General features: G+C 31.1%; 3 protein-coding genes and 1 long non-coding RNA gene across 6 annotated transcripts; 2 read left to right on the forward strand and 2 right to left on the reverse strand.

Moving 5' to 3' along the window:
* The first annotated feature begins 1,218 nt into the window (after positions 1–1,218).
* LOC108461737 (putative beta-glucosidase 41) lies at positions 1,219–4,925 on the forward strand. Of its 3 annotated transcripts, XM_017761661.2 has the most exons (13): positions 1,219–1,611; positions 1,699–1,765; positions 1,836–1,894; positions 2,471–2,546; positions 2,641–2,712; positions 2,879–2,966; positions 3,049–3,304; positions 3,368–3,483; positions 3,595–3,818; positions 4,024–4,055; positions 4,149–4,251; positions 4,337–4,445; positions 4,640–4,925. In XM_017761661.2, exons 1-13 carry the CDS (start codon positions 1,465–1,467, stop codon positions 4,830–4,832), a joined length of 1,542 nt encoding a protein of 513 aa, XP_017617150.1. In that variant the 5' UTR covers positions 1,219–1,464; the 3' UTR covers positions 4,833–4,925. The 3 variants fall into 3 exon arrangements, 1 of the variants encoding a protein (XP_017617150.1); XR_001867838.2 differs by lacking the exon at positions 4,640–4,925 and having other exon boundaries at positions 4,024–4,081; XR_001867839.2 differs by lacking the exon at positions 4,640–4,925 and having other exon boundaries at positions 4,153–4,251.
* Positions 4,926–6,720: 1,795 nt separating this feature from the next.
* On the reverse strand, positions 6,721–9,625 carry LOC108461974 (uncharacterized). The gene is made up of 3 exons (XR_001867901.2): positions 9,261–9,625; positions 8,852–8,961; positions 6,721–7,144 (listed from the first exon to the last, which is right to left on the reverse strand). It is a non-coding gene; the product is annotated as an uncharacterized LOC108461974 (long non-coding RNA).
* Positions 9,626–10,069: 444 nt separating this feature from the next.
* LOC108464301 (mRNA cap guanine-N7 methyltransferase 1) lies at positions 10,070–14,445 on the forward strand. Its single transcript, XM_017764526.2, has 13 exons — positions 10,070–10,437; positions 10,991–11,130; positions 11,221–11,289; positions 11,386–11,457; positions 11,969–12,070; positions 12,263–12,319; positions 12,598–12,736; positions 13,031–13,095; positions 13,178–13,228; positions 13,359–13,421; positions 13,605–13,728; positions 13,817–13,878; positions 13,998–14,445. Exons 1-13 carry the CDS (start codon positions 10,362–10,364, stop codon positions 14,094–14,096), a joined length of 1,119 nt encoding a protein of 372 aa, XP_017620015.1. The 5' UTR covers positions 10,070–10,361; the 3' UTR covers positions 14,097–14,445.
* A 161-nt stretch (positions 14,446–14,606) lies between these two features.
* Positions 14,607–16,804, reverse strand: LOC108464302 (uncharacterized). The gene is made up of 4 exons (XM_017764528.2): positions 16,246–16,804; positions 15,641–15,806; positions 15,268–15,361; positions 14,607–15,182 (listed from the first exon to the last, which is right to left on the reverse strand). Exons 1-4 carry the CDS (start codon positions 16,623–16,625, stop codon positions 14,872–14,874), a joined length of 951 nt encoding a protein of 316 aa, XP_017620017.1. The 5' UTR covers positions 16,626–16,804; the 3' UTR covers positions 14,607–14,871.
* Positions 16,805–19,104: the final 2,300 nt, after the last annotated feature.

Here is a 19,104-nt window from a genome sequence, read left to right on the forward strand (position 1 = left end):
CACATGCTTTCAAACCTAATATGGTTGTCAAGATGTCAATAGCATCCATTCTCCCATTTTCACTTTCAACTCTAAAGTCCAAAGCAAATCTAAAAAAAAAAAAAAAAACTCCACCGTGAATCTACAAAAATCAACATTGTTGTGAAAATTTTTAATCGAGCCCATTCATCATTGAATATTTATGTACTTTTAATTTATTTTCGATTTACTTGTGTAAAATAATTTCTTATGCAACTTTATGTTAATTGAAATATGCTACTTGACAAATTTATCTAGAGTGTGATATAATTATCACTAGTTTACATACTAAGAACATGACATAATTATCACTAAGAATATGGTTTATAATGATATTGATACACTATTAATATTTATCAATTTCCACAAGGTTAATATTTGCAAATAAAGAACTTAAGAAATTTGTTTATTTAAATTTTCAGAAATATTCACTAATTAAATTTCATAATGGATCTTTTAATTCCTTCGTAATAGTGTTTTATTTCAATAATTTTATCCAATAAACACTAAAGTATTATAAACAAATAAATATTTAACAATAAAATATAACGCGCACTTATTTGTCATTTTACAAGTACCAATTTTAACTATCAACTAAGTTTTACTACATACTTTTGAATAAACAATTAATAGAATTAGTTCTTAAAATCAATTAATCAAATTAGTTAATCAAACCAACCATTGCAATTCAATCAATTAATCAATTACCATATATCTAACTTATAACATCAAATTATTTAAATATAATATCTTTTGAGAATTAAATATGATGTGCGTTTTATATGTGTGATGTTGATAATCCATGGTTATAGGGTTTAGGATTATTTATGAAGATATATAACACATGTCCAAATATCTACATATATTGTTATCAAAACAATTTTTAGTTTTTATTTTTTTAATAATTTCATTATAAGTTTTTATCGTATCTATTTTTTTACACAATATTTAAAATTATTCATAATCTCTCTCTAACTCATAATTAAGAGGATTATGCTTTTTAACACACTCAAATCTACATCTTCGTGCGTTCGCAACCATAATCATATTAATCAAAGTAAGACTCAATTAATATTTTTAATATTATTTTATTTGGCGGGTGTATTAAGTTCCCATATTTCATGCACTTTGTTCTCATAGGTGGGTCCTAAAAGCCTTGTGTTCATTACCTTTCTCTATAATAACGTGTTCGTAGAAGGCAAAGATAACTTCAACTAACAACCTCATTAACCCATCCTTTCCTTTCAAACACACCTTCATCTCCATGACAACACAACACAACCAAACCAAAAACCCCCACACTCGCTTTTGCCTTAATATTTCTTCTTCTTCTTCAATTATCGACTCTAATATTCTTAAACTTTACATTTAAGATAACCATAAAACACTACTCCTATATATATAGCAGTTTAAAAAGCTTCTCAATAGCTAATAACATACATAACAATGGCTTCATTTATATGGGTTATGTCCCTTCTGGTTTTGTTATTTATAACCAGAGAGGTCTTGCTTGTTAGCTCATCAGCTCAAACAGTTGATAGAGATGATTTTCCTGATGGTTTCATCTTTGGAACTGCTTCTTCTGCTTACCAGGTGAATTCCCTAATTTCTGTTCTAATTTGCACATTTTAGAAAGAATATATATATAGCTTGCTTATTGGGTTTTGGTATGATACATAGTATGAAGGAGCTGTGAATGAAGGAAACAAGGGAGATAGTATTTGGGATACCTTCACAAGAAAACCAGGTAAACATTTCATTCAATATTTGTCTAACTAAAAATGTGTAGTTTTCTTTTTAATTATGTGTTCAAACAGGGAAGATAATGGACTTCAGCAATGCAGATACGACAGTTGATCAATATCATCGATTCGAGGTGAATATCATAGAATTACGCAAATATATTATGATTAATTGGAGTTCCTGAGGAAAGAGATACAGTAGCCGTTTCCTTCATATTCCTATTGTAAGAAAAAGCATTTGGAAAGAAACTTTCTACCCCACCAACCACAAAAGAAAACAAAACCTACACAAAATTTTAAGTTTAATGAAAGCTTAGTGCACCGCCCAATAGATGAGATGCACAACCCATTTGGATAACAATCTTTAATATTATTAATTATCAATAATAAAATAGGGGTAAAAGAATCTTGATGTCTCATATTTAAGTTATTTATGTATAACACTTATTATTGAAGTTGATAGGATTTCAACCTTAAAATTTTAGATTAACCAAATATTTAATATTATTTCATGTATCTCCTTTTATTCATTGATGATAAGAATAATGATCATAGGATTAGATAATGAAGATGTGTCATGAATATAATAATAAACTAAAAACACATGCAGAATTCATGCATAAAGTCAACACAAAATACATATCAATAACTCAATCCATAGCTCTTTCTTTTTTTTTTTTTTGTAATAAAAAAGTTTTTTAATTTTTCAGAGTGATATAGAGTTGATGAAAGATCTGGGAATGGATGCTTATAGATTTTCAATATCTTGGCCAAGAATATTTCCATGTGAGCTTTTTCTTTTCTCTCATAAATTCTTAAATTTAAGTTCAATTTCTCTAATTTTGTTTTATCATTTGCTTTGGAATTTACTTTCCAACAGATGGAACAGGGGAACCTAATATTGAAGGAATAAACTACTACAATTGTCTCATTGATGCTTTAATTAAAAAAGGTTGCTAATTAAAACATTATTATCTTTATATTAAATATTTATTGGGGTGTCAAGTCACCTCGAATATTGCTTATTAGAACATTTATCTGGATCATTAATATGTTTTATCTAAACTTAATCGAATATGTGTAAAATTTTTGAACATTTAGTTGTTTTTGTTAATCAGGAATCCAGCCATTAGTAACTCTATATCACTGGGATCTGCCCCAGATTCTTGAAGATAAATACCAAGGATGGTTGAGTAAACAGATCGTGTAAGTATTCCAGATTTCATACATATGATGATAAATGTCCTCAAAAACCCAGACTTCACAAGGAGATTGCAATTAATTACAGAGATGATTTCGAGCATTACGCCATTACTTGCTTTCAAGCTTTTGGAGACAGAGTGAAACACTGGGTCACCTTCAACGAGCCCCATGGTTTCTCAATCCAAGGTTACGATAATGGCATACAAGCCCCTGGAAGGTGCTCCATTCTCGGTGGTCTACTTTGCAATTCTGGAAATTCTTCCACTGAACCATACATTGTTGCTCACAACATCCTTCTTTCCCATGCTGCTGCTTATCACAGTTACCGCCGATACTTCAAGGTACGTTCCCCGCCTGATCTCACGCATAATCCACTGTGATGACATTCGTTATATTGTTTCCAGGAAAAACAAGGTGGTCAAATTGGAATAGCATTGGATGCCAAATGGTATGAGCCCATTTCTGATAAAGACGAAGATAAAGATGCAGCAAACCGGGCATTGGATTTTGGGATTGGATGGTAATATCTGATGCTGATTTTTATGTTTACAAACTGTTTGATTTAATGTGAACCAGAATCAGATTCCTTAATTTGTTTTTTCTCTTCCCCCCTCTTGATTTGTTGAATCAGGTTCCTTGATCCACTTTTCTTTGGTGACTATCCTGGTTCTATGAGAAAACTTGTGGGAGAAAGGTTGCCTCAAATCTCACCAGAGACGTCCAAATTGCTAGTGGGAGCTTTTGACTTCATTGGTGTAAACCACTATACCACATATTATGCTCGAAATGATCGAACTCAAATCCGCAAACTAATATTGCAGGATGCTTCATCGGATGCAGCTGTTATTACTACATGTAAGAAGCCATAGTTTGAATACGAAAAAGGCTCTAGACGTTGGGATTCGAATCCCGAATCTGTTTCGTGTCACCTCTTAAAAGATGTTCATTTCAAACCAATCGAGCTATGCTCTAAGTTCACGAAACATAATCTTTTCACAAATCTTTACAATGGGAATATAAAATTCATATGTAATTCTTACATACATCTACTTTATTGTAGCTTTCCGAGAAGGAGCTGCCATTGGAGAAAAAGTATGTCATCTAGAATTTAGTTATCGGTATGAAGGATTTAAATTGCGATCGGAGATGTATTTGGTCATTTCTGATAAGTATTTGCTGCTGTAGGCAGCTTCTAGATGGTTAAGGATTGTGCCATGGGGTATTAGGAAGTTGGCAAGGTATCTGAAAGATAAATATGGCAATCCACCTGTTATGATAACAGAGAACGGTAAAGTGGAACTTTCAGGCTTCAATATTTTGCTTAAAAACTTTCAAAATACCATGAAATGATTGACAATATTACATTTCTGTAGGTATGGATGATCTGAATAGCCCGTTCATATCTATAAAAAGGGCTTTGAAAGATGTCAAAAGGATTGAATATCACAGGGACTATCTCTCAAACCTATCAGCTGCTATAAGGTAATCCAAACTACTGCTTAAGTTTGTATCAGATTGAAGGATAGCAACAGGTCTAGATTGATGAATTTTTGCTTGTCCATTCAAATATTCGTGTTCAAATCCCAACTTAACTAACCCGAACTCGAAATAAAGAAATCCCAACAAAAATAGAAAGGCCTTTAGAAGAAAGCTGACAGGAAAATGATTGGAAACAGGGAAGACAAGTGTGATGTGCGAGGGTATTTTGTGTGGTCATTGCTGGACAATTGGGAATGGAACAGTGGCTACACCGTTCGATTTGGACTGTATTATGTGGACTACAAAAACAACCTTACAAGGATCCCCAAGGCTTCGGTTCAATGGTTTAAAAGTTTTCTTAGACCAAGAACTCATGTTTCAACAATTTGATGAAACTTTTTTGTTGAATCTGAAACTTGTAAATGTCAACACCATTCATGTTTCAAAAATGAAATATACAGAATGAAAAAATTATTTTACCCATTTCTTTTTCCTTCTTCTCCTCATTCCTTTGCTCTATATTTCCCACTGATTTTATGGCATTATAATTAAATTTATATCAAACTATCACCTCATGTTAGCAAATCAAACCCTAACACATCACATGTTCCAATTAAGTTATAATTGACTTTTTCTTTTAAGTTTGATTACTTGTTTCGGGGCATTAACAAAAAAAATATATATGCATAAAGAAATACCATTTGGCGCACGTAAGTTTAATTCACAAATTCCACTTTAAATTTTCTTTCTTTTATTTTGATATAATGCTACTTAAACTATTTTATTTTTAAGTTGATATCTCCATTAATCCAATCGTTAAATCTATTTTGAAAAGGACTTAACTCATAAATTAATACCTAAATGATACCCTTTTCCTTAAGTTGGTACCTAAATTATATTTTATTACTTACTTTACACCAAAGTGTTATATCTATTACAAAATTTCTAACCAATAATATAAAGCTACATCATATGAATTTTAAAAATATTTTCTAAATCCTTTATTTTATTTTACCTTGTTTCTCTCTCTTTATGTTTTTTCTTTTTCTTTTATAATGTTCGGCAATGACAATAATGCTTAAAATTTGACCTCTTAAGGTTGGGACGCTAGCGATTAATTTTGTTTTCGAACTTCGTCACATACTTGCTCGACCTAATAGGATCTAAAAAGTTCTTCCATCAATCAAAACCAATGTTTTCAAAACTAGACCTACAGGTCAAACCAGTTAGATCGAGAACTTATCGAGGTATTGGTCTAGAGATAGGGATTGAATTGATTAACCCACAAATAGATGCAAACCAATTGAACCAAGCTAAAGAAAATCAGTTGAACCAATTTTCTCTATTTTAAAAATATTTTTATTTTATCATTTTTAATAATTTATTTGATCGAACCAGATAAACTAATCAAACTGAAAACCAACCTAATTAGTTCCACTATCGATTTGATTTTGAAAAAGAAAATATATATATATATATATATATATATATATATATATAAGAGAAAATAATACATTTTGTCTTTTTTACTACATGTCAATTTTATTTGATCACATTTTAAATAAATTTTAGGCCATGTTTGATTTAGTGTAATGAAATAGAGTTGTAATACAATAGAACTGTAATAGAATAGAGTTGTAATAGAATAGAACTGTAATAGCAAGTCAATTGTTTGGTTGAATAGAATAGAATAGAACTGTAATAGTATTTTGTGTTTGGTTGAATGGAATAGAGTTGTAATAGCATAAGAAAAACTGAAATGACTAGAGTACCCTTAGTAAAAATTTTGTTAAAAGAATGATTATTGTTATTAAATTTTAATAGGATCATTATTAAATATAATTTAATAAAAACAATAATACATAATTTAATTCTATTTTAATAAATTTATTAGTAAATATAATTTAACAATAATAATATATAATTTAATAATATTCTTAATATAACAATTATTAAAATATGAATTAATAAAAATAATATATAATATTACAAAAATAATATACAACCTACTTTATTATTTTTAAAATATAATGCATATTTAATGTGTTAGAATATTATTAGTAAAACAAATAATTTAGCATATATATCATAATCTCTATGTTACTTAAAGAATAATTTAAAAGAGTAATTTAAAAATAGCTTGTCTCAAATATTTTTACTCATAGACAGATGTTGAAATACAGCAAAAGAATTAATGAAATTGTTATGTTGTACATATATATATATTTTAACATGTTTTTATTAATTTATTTTTGCTGCTAAACGTGTATAATATAGATTTAATATTTGTAATCACAAAATCTCATGCAACTTCATTTTTACATGTGCCAAACTTTACAAAGAACATTGATTGAAAGTATCTATTCACAAAGAATAGCATTAAGGTTCCTTTAAAATACTGACCGAGAGTATTCTATAAAATCAAATATGATAATACAAGGCTATTTTAATATAATATATATTAATGGAAAATTATTGAACATATAAAGCTTCCCTGCATCAATGACTGAATGTATTTTAGAAGCTGGAAAATACAAAGCAAGAATACCAATAGATTGAATATACTTGAATAACATGCAACCATTGGCTCCTCTTTTTGCAGTTGCAATCAATGGAAACTCCCAAGCTACCCATTTGTTAAATCCAATAAATTAGTTACAACAATAGGAAAAGGACCAACGATGGATACTGCATACACTTCCCTGTAAAAGAAAATAGTAATAATAAAAATTCAAGGTCAAGGTCAATACAAGCCAACAGAATAACATACAATAGTGAATCAAGGCAGAAAATTAGTCTCTTTAATATCTTTCAAATAGCCTCTAAAATGAGATAAGATACAAATCGAAAAAAAAAACACATAGAGTGAGAAACCAAAAAGTGTTTGAATTCAATCATGGCAAAACAATATTCACCTTGGCATCTTTCCCCCAATTCGTAATGTAAGATATAACATAAATGTGAATGAAACATAGAATGTTGAATCAATGGAGAAATGCATTTGCATTGTTCATTAGATAAACAAAGGCATTAAAATTCAATCATGGCAAAGCGGTATTCATTTCGGCATCTTCCGCCCAAACCGTAACATAAGATATAGATACAAGTTGGAATGAAATATAGAACAAGAATCAATAGCAAAAGGCATTTGCATTGTTCATTAGATGGCGTTTGTGAAGTAAAGACACATCCCTCTTTCACTAATAAGCATATTAAGCAGAAACAGAATGCATAGCAGATCTGATACATACAGTTTAGAAACAACTCTATAGTCTCCTTGAGTCGAACATGTTACACCAAACCAAGGCGGTAAATTACCATCACTACAAGGATCGTTCCCAATCCATGCATATACAACTCTCTATGCAAGTGACGTTTTTATCTCATTTAAGGTTTTTACTGCAATAAAACTAACCAAATATCAACCCATTGCATCAAAACATATTTATGCTCTATTTTAATTTTCTTAATGATGATAGCTTCAATTCTCACAAAATCTGCAGTAACAACAAACATCACATATCTCCAAAAACCAATTTTAAATTTCTAATTGATCAATTTAAGCTGCTCCACAAGAATTCAAGCTAAATGAGTAGTTTGTTAAAAGTAGGCTAAAAAAGATGAAAACACAAGTGAAGAACCAAGCAGAGCACAAAAGCAGAGCACAAGAATTAATCTCAGTTAAAGAACCAAAAATACAAACACTACTGGTAATTCGTTCAACCAGAAGCTAAGTCATAAAATGACAACGAAGTAAATGTGCAAATTGTACAAGTTCCAAAACTGTAGAAATGCTTTGATGGGATAGTTTTATTATGATCTGCAAAAGAGAAGCACTTACCATTTTGTCTTGAAATGTTCTAATCATGGACTGCTATTTTATCAATGATTCTCATCTGATTTCATTTTATAGGAATAACATACTATGGGAATAATGTGTATACACATAAAACCAAATATTAATTTTGGATAAAGCTCTTTAAAACTTTTTTTTTTGGTGAGAAAAGAAGCTTTAGTTTCATCTGTTAATACATAAAGGACATTCCATATGAATGCAGGTAAAAAAATGAGAGAGATCTTCAACTTTGGAAGAGAACAACATGGTTAATAATAGCAAAAGGACCAAATAACAATTGAGTAAAAAAAAGAACAACCTATCTTTTGATTGCATATATTTTCCTATCAAATTTTAAAAATAACATCAATGAATAGTAAGATATAAAAAGGGAACATGTTTGGAATTTACATTATGTAATATCTACCTGCATATCTGCTCATATAGTTCACAATTGATACAAGACTTGAGTTTAGAAATTCAATTGAGAGAACTTTACTCATTCAAATTGCATCTCTACATGCATGCATTTCCTCATGAGTCGAATAATAGATGAGGTGAATTTGGCCAATACCTGGCATTCCTTGTGTAGGTTGGCTTTTGAAATAACCTTAAAAATAATAATTTTCTTAAGATTTGGGCATCGTTTTAGCAGCTCCTTAACCCTCCTCCCTTTTCCTTCTCCTGAAAAATACGAAACGATTTACATATACAAACAAATATTCGGTAGGGGAAAACGTATGAACATATGCATAATCGATTAGCTTCAGGTACTGTACTTGAAGGAAAATAAAATTAGATGAATTGATTCAATTTGTCTATGATTTTAGCGGAATCTTTGAGAGGAGAACTTGACTCGAAGAATGAATCGATCTCCTCGTGAACAGTTGCAGAATCCATTTCAATTCCCATTGGGCAAATCATCAGAAACAAAAAAAAAATCAATCAAAATGCAAAACAAACCCTAGTTGAATTGAACTTACAATAAAATCTAGTTGATTTGGCATTCAAGTTGATTTGCTTCCTTTTAGATTGATTTGAGCTTGAGATTGTCGAATGACCAAAAGAAAAAAAAAGTTGAAACTGTTGAGAAATTTCAGTCTAAGAAAGGGTATTTTCGGAGGGGAAAAGAAGGGTCATTCGATGGAGAGGTTGGAATAGCCATTCTACACCTCCTCCCACCTGAAATCCCCATTCGATGTTTTGAGCATTCAACAAACCAAACGACTGTTTTATCGTGGAGTTTTGAACCGTGTCATTTGGAATAGCCATTCCATTGAACCAAACATAGTGTTAAGGTTTAAGTAACAATTGGATGATCAAAGGTAGCAACTAGGGAAGAAAAAATAGTTTAGATATCATTTGTTATAAAAAAATGTTTTAAGTATCAAAATAAAGAAAAAAAACATAGTCTAGATATCAATTTATGGGTTAAGTTTTTTTTATTATATATTTTTATGTTTGTTTTATGGTTAATGTTCAAGGTTATTCATTTTAACAATATCGTTTCTAATGTTTAAATTTATCTTACTATTGAAAGTGTAATATGTCTTATCATTGCACCCAACCACTTGTTGATTAATTTTATTGTTTTTGAGAAAAAAATATAATTTAAGTATAACTATTAAATTAAAATTTATAATTTAAATACTAAAATCAGAGAAAAGATTAATTAAGAGGAAAATTGAAAGGTGTATAATTTTTTTTGGACAAAGAAAGAAAAAAGGCTGGTCAATTAAGAGCCACCTTAAATGAATCCTAATAAATTTCAAAACAAAGCCTTCTCTCTTATTAATTAAAGTTAAAACCCAAAACTCTCTCTTTTTCTACTCCCCTTTTTTTTTTCTACCTATCTATCTCTCACTTATTTAATCCAATGCCAAGCCCATAGCGAAAATCAAACCCTCCAAAAAGAAGCACCCCACTTTAGTTTAGCCCTGGTTTTTCTACTTTTTCTAATCAAATCACACCCAAACAAACACAAAATAGAACCTGTCTTTCCAAATCGCACATTTGATCCTTTTCTTGCAGAGACCTCAGAATAATACAAGTTATTTTTTGTTTTTTTTTAAATAATTTTGGCCATGAAACGTGGATACCCAGGTTCTCCATCTTCCTCTTTTGGTCCACCTCAATCCAGGTCCAAACATAACCCTGAAGGTAAAATTCTTGTTGGGATTTGTTTATTTTCAGGGTTTTTGATTGGTTTTCTTATCCAATCACTCAATATAGTTATGAGCACCAAGACCTGGTCTTTATCTTAATTGAATTATAATTTTGTTTTGTTAAAAGAAAGTAATAAAATAGTTGTTTGGTTTAGTTTAGTTTAGTTTATGGTTACTTGGTTTTCAATGTTCATTCTTGGTAATGAGTTTTGCATTAAAAAAAGAAAAATCCTAATTTGATAGTTAAGTGAAACACTGAGTAGTTAAGAATATAGTATTAAAATGATATGCAGTGAAGCTGCCATATTTGTTTTTCTAACTAAATGAAGGAAATAAAAAATTTCAATCTTTCCAGTATTAGGCTAATTTTTAGATGCAATTCAGTTGTGTATTAATATTTTCTCCTACTTTTTTTGGTTAATGAGTTGATTTTTGAACTTGGGTTTTGAAGTTCCTAAGTTTTAATTTGAGAGTTTAGGAAAAGAATCCAAATTCTGATTGCTATAAAATTCTGTTGAAGAAGCTGAAATTGTGTGTTGTGATATTAGGTGATTCACAATTTTTAGAGGATGAGAGCACCAAGATATTCGCTCGGAAAGTAGCCGATCATTATAGTGCAAGAACAAATCAAACTTTGGAAGAACGAGAAGCAAGTCCGATCATTCACTTAAAGAAGTTAAATAACTGGGTATGTTGTTGAATCTTACTAGCTGCATTGTGAACTAATGATTTTCCCTTTTTTTTTTTTTTTTGTCATTCATGTTCTTTCAATGGACAGATAAAAAGTGTCTTGATTCAGCTTTATGCTCGTCGGGGTGATGCTGTTCTTGATCTTGCTTGTGGCAAGGTATTGTAGGACCAAAGTTTATTTGTTTTCAACTTTCCTTTTATTCTTCAAATTCAATGTATTGTACCTTCTGTTATTGTTCTTTATGCCGTTTAGGGTGGTGATCTCATCAAATGGGATAAAGCAAAAGTTGGATATTATGTTGGCATTGACATAGCAGAAGGCTCGGTAAAGTGCTAAACACTCAGTTTCCTTTTTTCCCCCACTTTTTTGTGCATCTGATTTAGTAGCCTAGTTTAGTTGTGGTCAACCTCTAATATCTAGGGGACCTCTTTCAATTCTCATATCATAATTATTCTGAGCTTTAATTTCTTTAAGCAGTGCCATTGGTAAAGCTGATGCCATGATTTAATTGGCACACTTGAATTAATCCTTAGATTTGTTACACAGTGTCTTCTACTTATGATCTCAAATTGCAGCTTTCTGAAACATGAATCGTAAGCGATAGTGGTTGGCACAACTTGGCAGTTTACATAGTTTATAGCTTAAAATAAAAAATAAATTGTGTGCTCCAAAAATCCATTAACAGCTTGCAGTTTTTTTGTCTTGCTATATGCTTTTGATCTGCACCCTATTCTACAACTGAAAGAAGAAAAGAGAGATGGAAAGAAAATCTTCTTTCGACAGCTATTTATGTACCAGCTGCCATTTTCACTTTGCTTCCTCCACTTATGCACAGATAGAAGATTGCCGTACGCGATATAATGGTGATGCAGACCATCATCAACGTCGCAAAAAGTTCACGTTTCCTGTCCGTCTCATATGTGGGGATTGTTTTGAGGTACACTAATGTGTTGGTGTTCAATTTTGAAATACATTTTCTGTTGTCAGCTTAATTACTTTGGTTCTGTTGGTTAATTATCAAAATAAATAGCATGCTTAGTCATGTTCAATATCAACTATAGTGCTATATAAAAACCGATATCTAGTGTTAAGAGGATATGTCTTGATATTTATATTTGATGATTTTTAGGTGCGCTTGGATAGAGTTTTGGCAGATGATGCTCCTTTCGATATCTGCAGTTGCCAGGTGAATAGTTGGAAATTTGGCTATTATTTGTCTATTTCTGCTGCCTGATGATAAAATTACCACAAAGGTTTAGGATTTACTCATTTGTTTCCTTGCCACTAAATTGCTTACCATTCAAAGACTTGGGTTCAAATTCTTTAATATTCTTGAAAATATTCTTAATAAAATGCTACATATGTAGCAAAACAGATATGCCCATGCTACAAACTAATATTGCTTTTTCGTTCTAGCTCGATAATTTACTGAAACCATAAATGTGGTTATTCTTAATCATGCAGTTTGCCATGCATTATTCCTGGTCTACAGAGGCACGTGCGCGTCGGGCGCTGGCCAATGTTTCAGCTTTACTTCGTCCAGGAGGCACCTTCATTGGGACAATGCCAGATGCCAATGTCATAGTCAAAAAACTTAGAGAAGGTTTAGTATTGCAACTTGCTTTTGTTTTTCCTGTCTTGAAACAATGCTCTAAAAAATCAATATTTAAGGTGAAGCTAATAACTGAAATTTAGAGCTAAGAAACATCCAATATGTAACTAAAACACATAATATGTTTAAATAGGAAATTCTGTTTATATTTGAAATTTGAAAATAGATCTTGACGTAAATTGACCGAAGCTAGCCTTGGTAAACAAACGTTGAATATTTGTGGGGCATGGCAGACTACTTTTGTCATTCTTGATTGGAGATGCTATTGTCACTGTGAATATGCAGCTGAAGGATTGGCCTTTGGCAACAGCGTCTACTGGATACGATTTGATGAAGAATTTACCGACAAGGTGAATCCAGTCCCCTTTCTCTTGCAAACTATATTTTCCTAAATGATATTGAAATCTGACAAACTTTTATGACATGGTTCAGAAATTTAAATCTTCTAGCCCCTTTGGTATCAAGTACAAGTTTCATTTAGAGGTACTCTTCTTGAAAATTCCTATTTTAGAAACTGGCCTTTCGTGTTAAATATGAGGATTCTATTGTTTTTATTATGGTAATTTGAGCAAAAAAAAACAATTCAAGGGTTTGCGGATATGTCTTGTTGCAGGATGCTGTTGACTGCCCTGAATGGATCGTTCCGTTTCATGTCTTCAAATCATTAGCAGAAGAGGTATAATTCTGATCATAGCAAACTCCTTTCAGTAAAAAAATGAAGGTTTCTAACCACCGTACAAATTTTATTGTTATTGTAATTCTTTTCACTGCCTTTTAATTATAAGTTGACTCTTGGTGTTTTCAGAACTTCTTATTATAAATTTGTTAAACTTGTAATTTCTTTTGTTTGTCTTTGCAGTATGATCTAGAACTTGTTTTCGTCAAAAACTCTCATGAATTTGTTCACGAGTACATGAAAAAACCGGAATATATAGAGCTTATGAGGAGGCTCGGTGCACTAGGTGATGGTAACCAAGACCAGAGTAAGTTCTTCACTTCCCAGATGGTTCTAAAAATTCATCTTGCCGATCATTCTTAGTGAAGGCACTAATTAACTATCGTTGTATCCAGGCACATTATCTCCGGATGAATGGGAGGCAGCTTATTTATACCTTGCATTTGTTTTAAAGAAGGTTGGTTCGGAACCTTGTATCATATATTCAGGCATTTCTAGGCTTTTATCTGTCATTAAAATTCTTAAATTCCTTTTACGATTGGACATTACTAACCCGTTGGAAAATCTTCCTTCCAGCGTGGACAACCAGATCGGACACAAGCAAATAGCAGAAAAGATAGAGGACAGATGCAAATAGCAAAGGAGGACATCCTGTATATTAATAGTGATGATTAACAGGAAAACACCACGAATTCCATAGATTTATTCGTAAGTCGAGCGAGACAAAATAACGGAGGGTGGCTAAGTGGCTGAAGCAATGCCTATGAACCAGATATTTTCGGGGCTCTTTCGGTTTTGTAGGTTAACAAATTGTTTTTGTAAGCCATTGCTTTCAGCATGAAGTTTCTAAGAAATTGCCACTTCATTTGTAATTTTGGGTCGGAAAGATTAAAGAAAGAATGAGAATCTCACAGGTTGATGGGTTAACTTCGGTAAGGAAAGCCGATATTGCCTGTTTAGATGTGTGTCACATAAGTTTCTATATATGAAATTGACAATAAAAGTTTCATTTTTCACTGTCAAATTGGTAGCAATTTCCCATTTTCATTGTTTCAGATATTGTCCATTCACTACAAGTTTTAGGGTGTAATATTTGAATCCGACTTTGTTTATAATTGACATGGTATCCAATCTAAATTAATATCTATAAAATATAAAATTATATATCTATATTCATGACACCAATTTATATTATTTTTATTTTATTTAAAATATATATGAAGAACTCTTCCCCAACCCTTCAAAGATGTGCTGATACCAATCAAGTATCAACCTTATATGACTGATAGAATTTTAAGACTTTTATTACAAGGAAAAAGTTGCAAAAGCCATCCAATTAACTATTAACCACCCATTTATACAAGCCAATATACGATAGCACTATCACCCCCATCAAATGAAAATGTTTTGTTTTGTTTTTTTTGATCCAACAGATTCACATACTTTTATTCTAGACCCGTTTCAAAAGCACAACCATAATAACCATCACCGCCAATCCCATTAGGCTTGCTCCGATCGTCTTCTCCAGATAGTTCAATCCACCATTTTCTTTCTCCATTCCTGCAGTGGGTATAGTAAAGAGACACTGGAGGAAATCAGTTGCTTTATTAGCCACCTCAACCACACTACTCTTCAAGTTCTCCAGAAATTCCGAAAATGGATTTCCAACTTCTTTGCCTTCATTTGCTTCGAAATATTCTTCGATCTTTACCAACGTAGATTCACAACCCTGACGGGATCTATTCCCTTCAAATATATAATCTGCAATACATTCATTTTTTTTGAGTTCATTAAAGAAAGAGTATGAGAAGCATCAAATAGTGAAACCAATAAGCAAAATTCTCACTCGTCTTATGCGACCCTATGAAGTCCATGTAAGCCGGATTGTGCAGTACAGCATTCCATACATTCGGATCCGCAGCAATTGACGCAACCATAGACTGGGAGCAAAACCAAAACCATCAACAAACAGAGTTATATGTTCACAAACTAATCGAAAGATAAAAGGTTCTGGAAAATTGACAACCAACTACTATAAGCATCATGTAATCTCTATCAAAGTTTCATATTCAAATGTCTCGAAAACCAACTCGAAGACAAGATATGATCATGAAGACACGTCAAAAAGTGCTCAAGTCACAAAAACCTGATGGAAACTCCTCTACCAGTTTTAACGTATCAAAGCAAACATAATGAAAAATAAAAGAGTTAACCACAACCTGAACTGCAGGACTCTCATTGAGTAATTTGAATGCCTGAACTGCAGGCTTTGGTAGTAAAGTGGCTTTGGCATCATATGCAACGCAATCTTTAGTCTCCTCCGAAAGCAATGAGGCGCGAGATGACCGGGTATCATCGGTCGAATTCAGAGATGATAGATAAGCCCTGGAAACAAAACAAATAACCACGAAATCATTCTCTTAAGTGATCATAAAAAGCACCATGTTTTTCATATGCTTAACCAAGGAAAGCAATGATCTAATTAGGGCATCAATGATCGATGTCACCCTTAAAGTGATAAAATCCAGTTCATAACTTAAAAATTCAAGATTTTCGATTTGGGGTTCATGGAATCAATTTTTATAAACTAACAGTAACCCAAAATGGTGTAAGAACTTTTCACACTTTTGATGACGTTTCCCATATCATAATTTCAAAAATTTTAATGAAATTCAACATCTTAATTCAAGGAAAGCAGTGATCATCAATATATCAGATTAATACATTTATTTTGTTAAAATTTAATAAAAATAGATCCTACAATGAATGAATGAATCCAATGAAAGGAAATTAGAATAGAATTTTCTCAAGGAATTAAACTTACTTATCCAATGCATCTTTCAAATCACTAGCGGCTTCCTTAGCCTCCTCCAGGGTTGGAGCACCTCCAAACAACACCCGAGGCATCGGCTCTCCTCCGCCGGAAATGGCGGTGGGCACCTCCTCTTCAATACCACCAGCAAACTCCCAATCATCCACCATCTCCCATGACATCATCTGATTGGGCGACGCCGTCATGTCAGAGACGGAAGACACCCCACCGCCGGAAACAGAAATCCCGGAAGAAGCAGAACGAGAAGCGGCAACGCGCATGACGGAGTATTCCGCAGACGACGGAGCCACCTGAACACCGCCACGAAGGCCAGTGTTAACAGTTCCCGCTCCGGCAACTTTCGCCGCCGGTCTCATAGCTCCTCCGCCCATTTTGGTGATTCAAAGAAAATAAAAATAAAAGAAAATTTTCGTAGAAATCAAGGGAACTAAGGATATTATTCAATTATTGATATTAAGAGATATGGCTATTTATAAATTAATTAATTAATTAATTAATAACCTTTTAAAATTTTATTTTAAAAAAAATACAGTTTGTGTGTGTTTTAAAAAGTTTGTGATTATTGTCATAGGAGATGTTAAAAATAGATTCAAATTTCAAAGCAATGGTTTTTTCTTCTTTTAAATACTTTTTGAAATATATATAATATTAAAATGAAAATTATTTGATATATTATTAGAGTTTACATTTAGACTTGCTCGTTAGCAGAGCCACACAACCCGACCTGAAGGCCCATCCGAAAAATAGAGTGTTTGAATAAAATTATAGGCCCCAAAATTGAGTTTGGGTAAAAAAAAAAGGTCGAGTCTCAAGTAAGACATTTTTTGCCCAAGCCTAGCTCGACCTGAATTCACTAAATGCCAAAAAAAAACTATTTTTTTGTTATTTAAATGATATTTTTTTATTATTTTCTCCCTATTTTGCTACTATTTCACTATTACATTGCTATTATTTTAGAGACATTTTCTTCTTAAGTTGCATCTATCTTAGTATTATTTAATAATATATATTTTTTAAAATTTATTTTCAAATTGTTTAGAAATATTTATTTTAATTTTTTAGTATTTTTATGTATTATATACATTTAAAAATTATGTAAAAATAAAATAATATAAAAATTAATATAAATGGGACGAATTGAGTCCGAATTTTAATATTTTTATCCAGACTGGACCCAAACCTAATAAATGGGCATAAATTTTTGCTTAGACCCGTATCACCTCTATTTACAACTCCATAAAAAATGTTTGAGAGGTTAGGGTTGTGGGCATAATAAAAAAATGAAATATATAAGGAATGGTAATTTTTAAATTTATGTGTTGATGATATAATTTTAAAAAGTTATGAAATGATTATTGAACTATGTGAAAATTTTTATTTAAGTCATTAGATTTTTAAAATCGTTGTTATATGATATTCTCTATTTGCAACGTCTACACCAACCGAAAGCTCTTCTTCTTATTCTTTTATGCATGTCAAATTTTTTTATAAAATAACTTGGAATATTATGAATCTGTGAACCAAAATCTAAACGGTTTTCTTTTTCGATTTTCGACTGTAAGTGTCAATTCTATTTGAATCTTAGGTGTATTCTTCTACTTATCAATAGATAATGATTCACGTACCAATTGTCAAATCGTTGCTTAAAGCTCACGAGTTGGACTTTTTTTTAAAAAAAAATAACAGCATAGTGACTTGAATAAATACTTTTGAATAATTCAATAACTATTTTATAACTTTTTAAAATTGAGTGACCAAAACGTAAACTTATTAATAATTTAATGACTTTGAATATAGTTTACCCTATATAAAAAAAGACATTTTAGTTTTTTTAACTCCAATTGTAAAATTTAAAAAGAAATTATTATTACTTGTGTACCAAATAGACTTGTCCATGAGTTACCCAGCCTGATCGAAAAATGAGAAGATTTTGGCAAAAATATATGTTAGAAAAATGGGCTTGAACAAACAATAATGTTCGTTTCTTAAACAGGCCAAGCCTTGAGTAAGCTTTTTTTTTTGCCCAGACCCGACCCGAATTTGCAAAAAACAATACTACTGCTATTTTTTTACTCTTTTTTCATTGTTTTACTATCATTTTGCTATTATATTGCTAGTATTTTATTGTTATTGTTTAAATATTGTATAACTTTCGTTTTATTAGTAATTTTGTTACTATTTTAGAGGTATTCACTTTTCTTAGTGTTATTTACTTATATTTTTTTAATTTTTCATTTGTTAGGAAATATTTATTTTAATATTTTAGTGAATTTGATGTAATATATTTTTAAAATTTTTTATATAAAAATAATATAAAACTTTTAATATGAGTGGGTCGGATTGGGCTTAGATTTTAACATTTTTATTTGAGTCGGGTTGAGTCCAAACCTAAAAAATAGTCTTAAATTTTTTACTTAGCCCGGCCCAACCCATGAACAATTCTAATAGCAAATATCAACTTATATTAAAAATAATAATTGTTCTTATTTTATATTTTGATTTTATATTAAATTTTTGTTTCACTTCAATGGATGTTGTTAGAGAGTTAATGGAAATTAAATTAAATAAATGACTTCATAAATACCAGTATATACTCATTATATCAAGATATAAAAATATAAATGATTTTGTTATTGAGATTTTAATTGTGTTGGTAAGGTTAGTGGCCTCTGGAGCATCCAAGTTAAAGTAAGTGGTTTTTTTTTTTAAATTAAAATTACCTATATAAATTTATTAATATATTATTTTTAGTGTATAAAGTTGAGAAATTTGTATTTTTTTTTTCAAAAATAACTTGTAACGCTCACAATAGATTATACACAACAACCCATTACATGGTAGCTGCAAGAC

This window comes from Gossypium arboreum, chromosome 13, assembly GCF_025698485.1.
Source record: "Gossypium arboreum isolate Shixiya-1 chromosome 13, ASM2569848v2, whole genome shotgun sequence".
NCBI lineage: Eukaryota > Viridiplantae > Streptophyta > Magnoliopsida > Malvales > Malvaceae > Gossypium > Gossypium arboreum.

Excerpts from the sequence above, each read along its gene's own strand:
- LOC108461737 (XM_017761661.2), top strand. The coding sequence starts at position 1,465 with ATGGCTTCATTTATATGGGTTATGTCCCTTCTGGTTTTGTTATTTATA. Across the intron at positions 4,056-4,148 it reads GAGCTGCCATTGGAGAAAAA|GCAGCTTCTAGATGGTTAAG; the intron begins GTATGTCATCTA and ends TTGCTGCTGTAG. Across the intron at positions 4,252-4,336 it reads TGTTATGATAACAGAGAACG|GTATGGATGATCTGAATAGC; the intron begins GTAAAGTGGAAC and ends ACATTTCTGTAG.
- LOC108464301 (XM_017764526.2), top strand. The coding sequence starts at position 10,362 with ATGAAACGTGGATACCCAGGTTCTCCATCTTCCTCTTTTGGTCCACCT. Across the intron at positions 13,096-13,177 it reads ATGAAGAATTTACCGACAAG|AAATTTAAATCTTCTAGCCC; the intron begins GTGAATCCAGTC and ends GACATGGTTCAG. Across the intron at positions 13,229-13,358 it reads AGTACAAGTTTCATTTAGAG|GATGCTGTTGACTGCCCTGA; the intron begins GTACTCTTCTTG and ends GTCTTGTTGCAG.
- LOC108464302 (XM_017764528.2), bottom strand. The coding sequence starts at position 16,625 with ATGGGCGGAGGAGCTATGAGACCGGCGGCGAAAGTTGCCGGAGCGGGA. Across the intron at positions 15,807-16,245 it reads TTGAAAGATGCATTGGATAA|GGCTTATCTATCATCTCTGA; the intron begins GTAAGTTTAATT and ends TTTTGTTTCCAG. Across the intron at positions 15,362-15,640 it reads ATGAGAGTCCTGCAGTTCAG|TCTATGGTTGCGTCAATTGC; the intron begins GTTGTGGTTAAC and ends TTTTGCTCCCAG.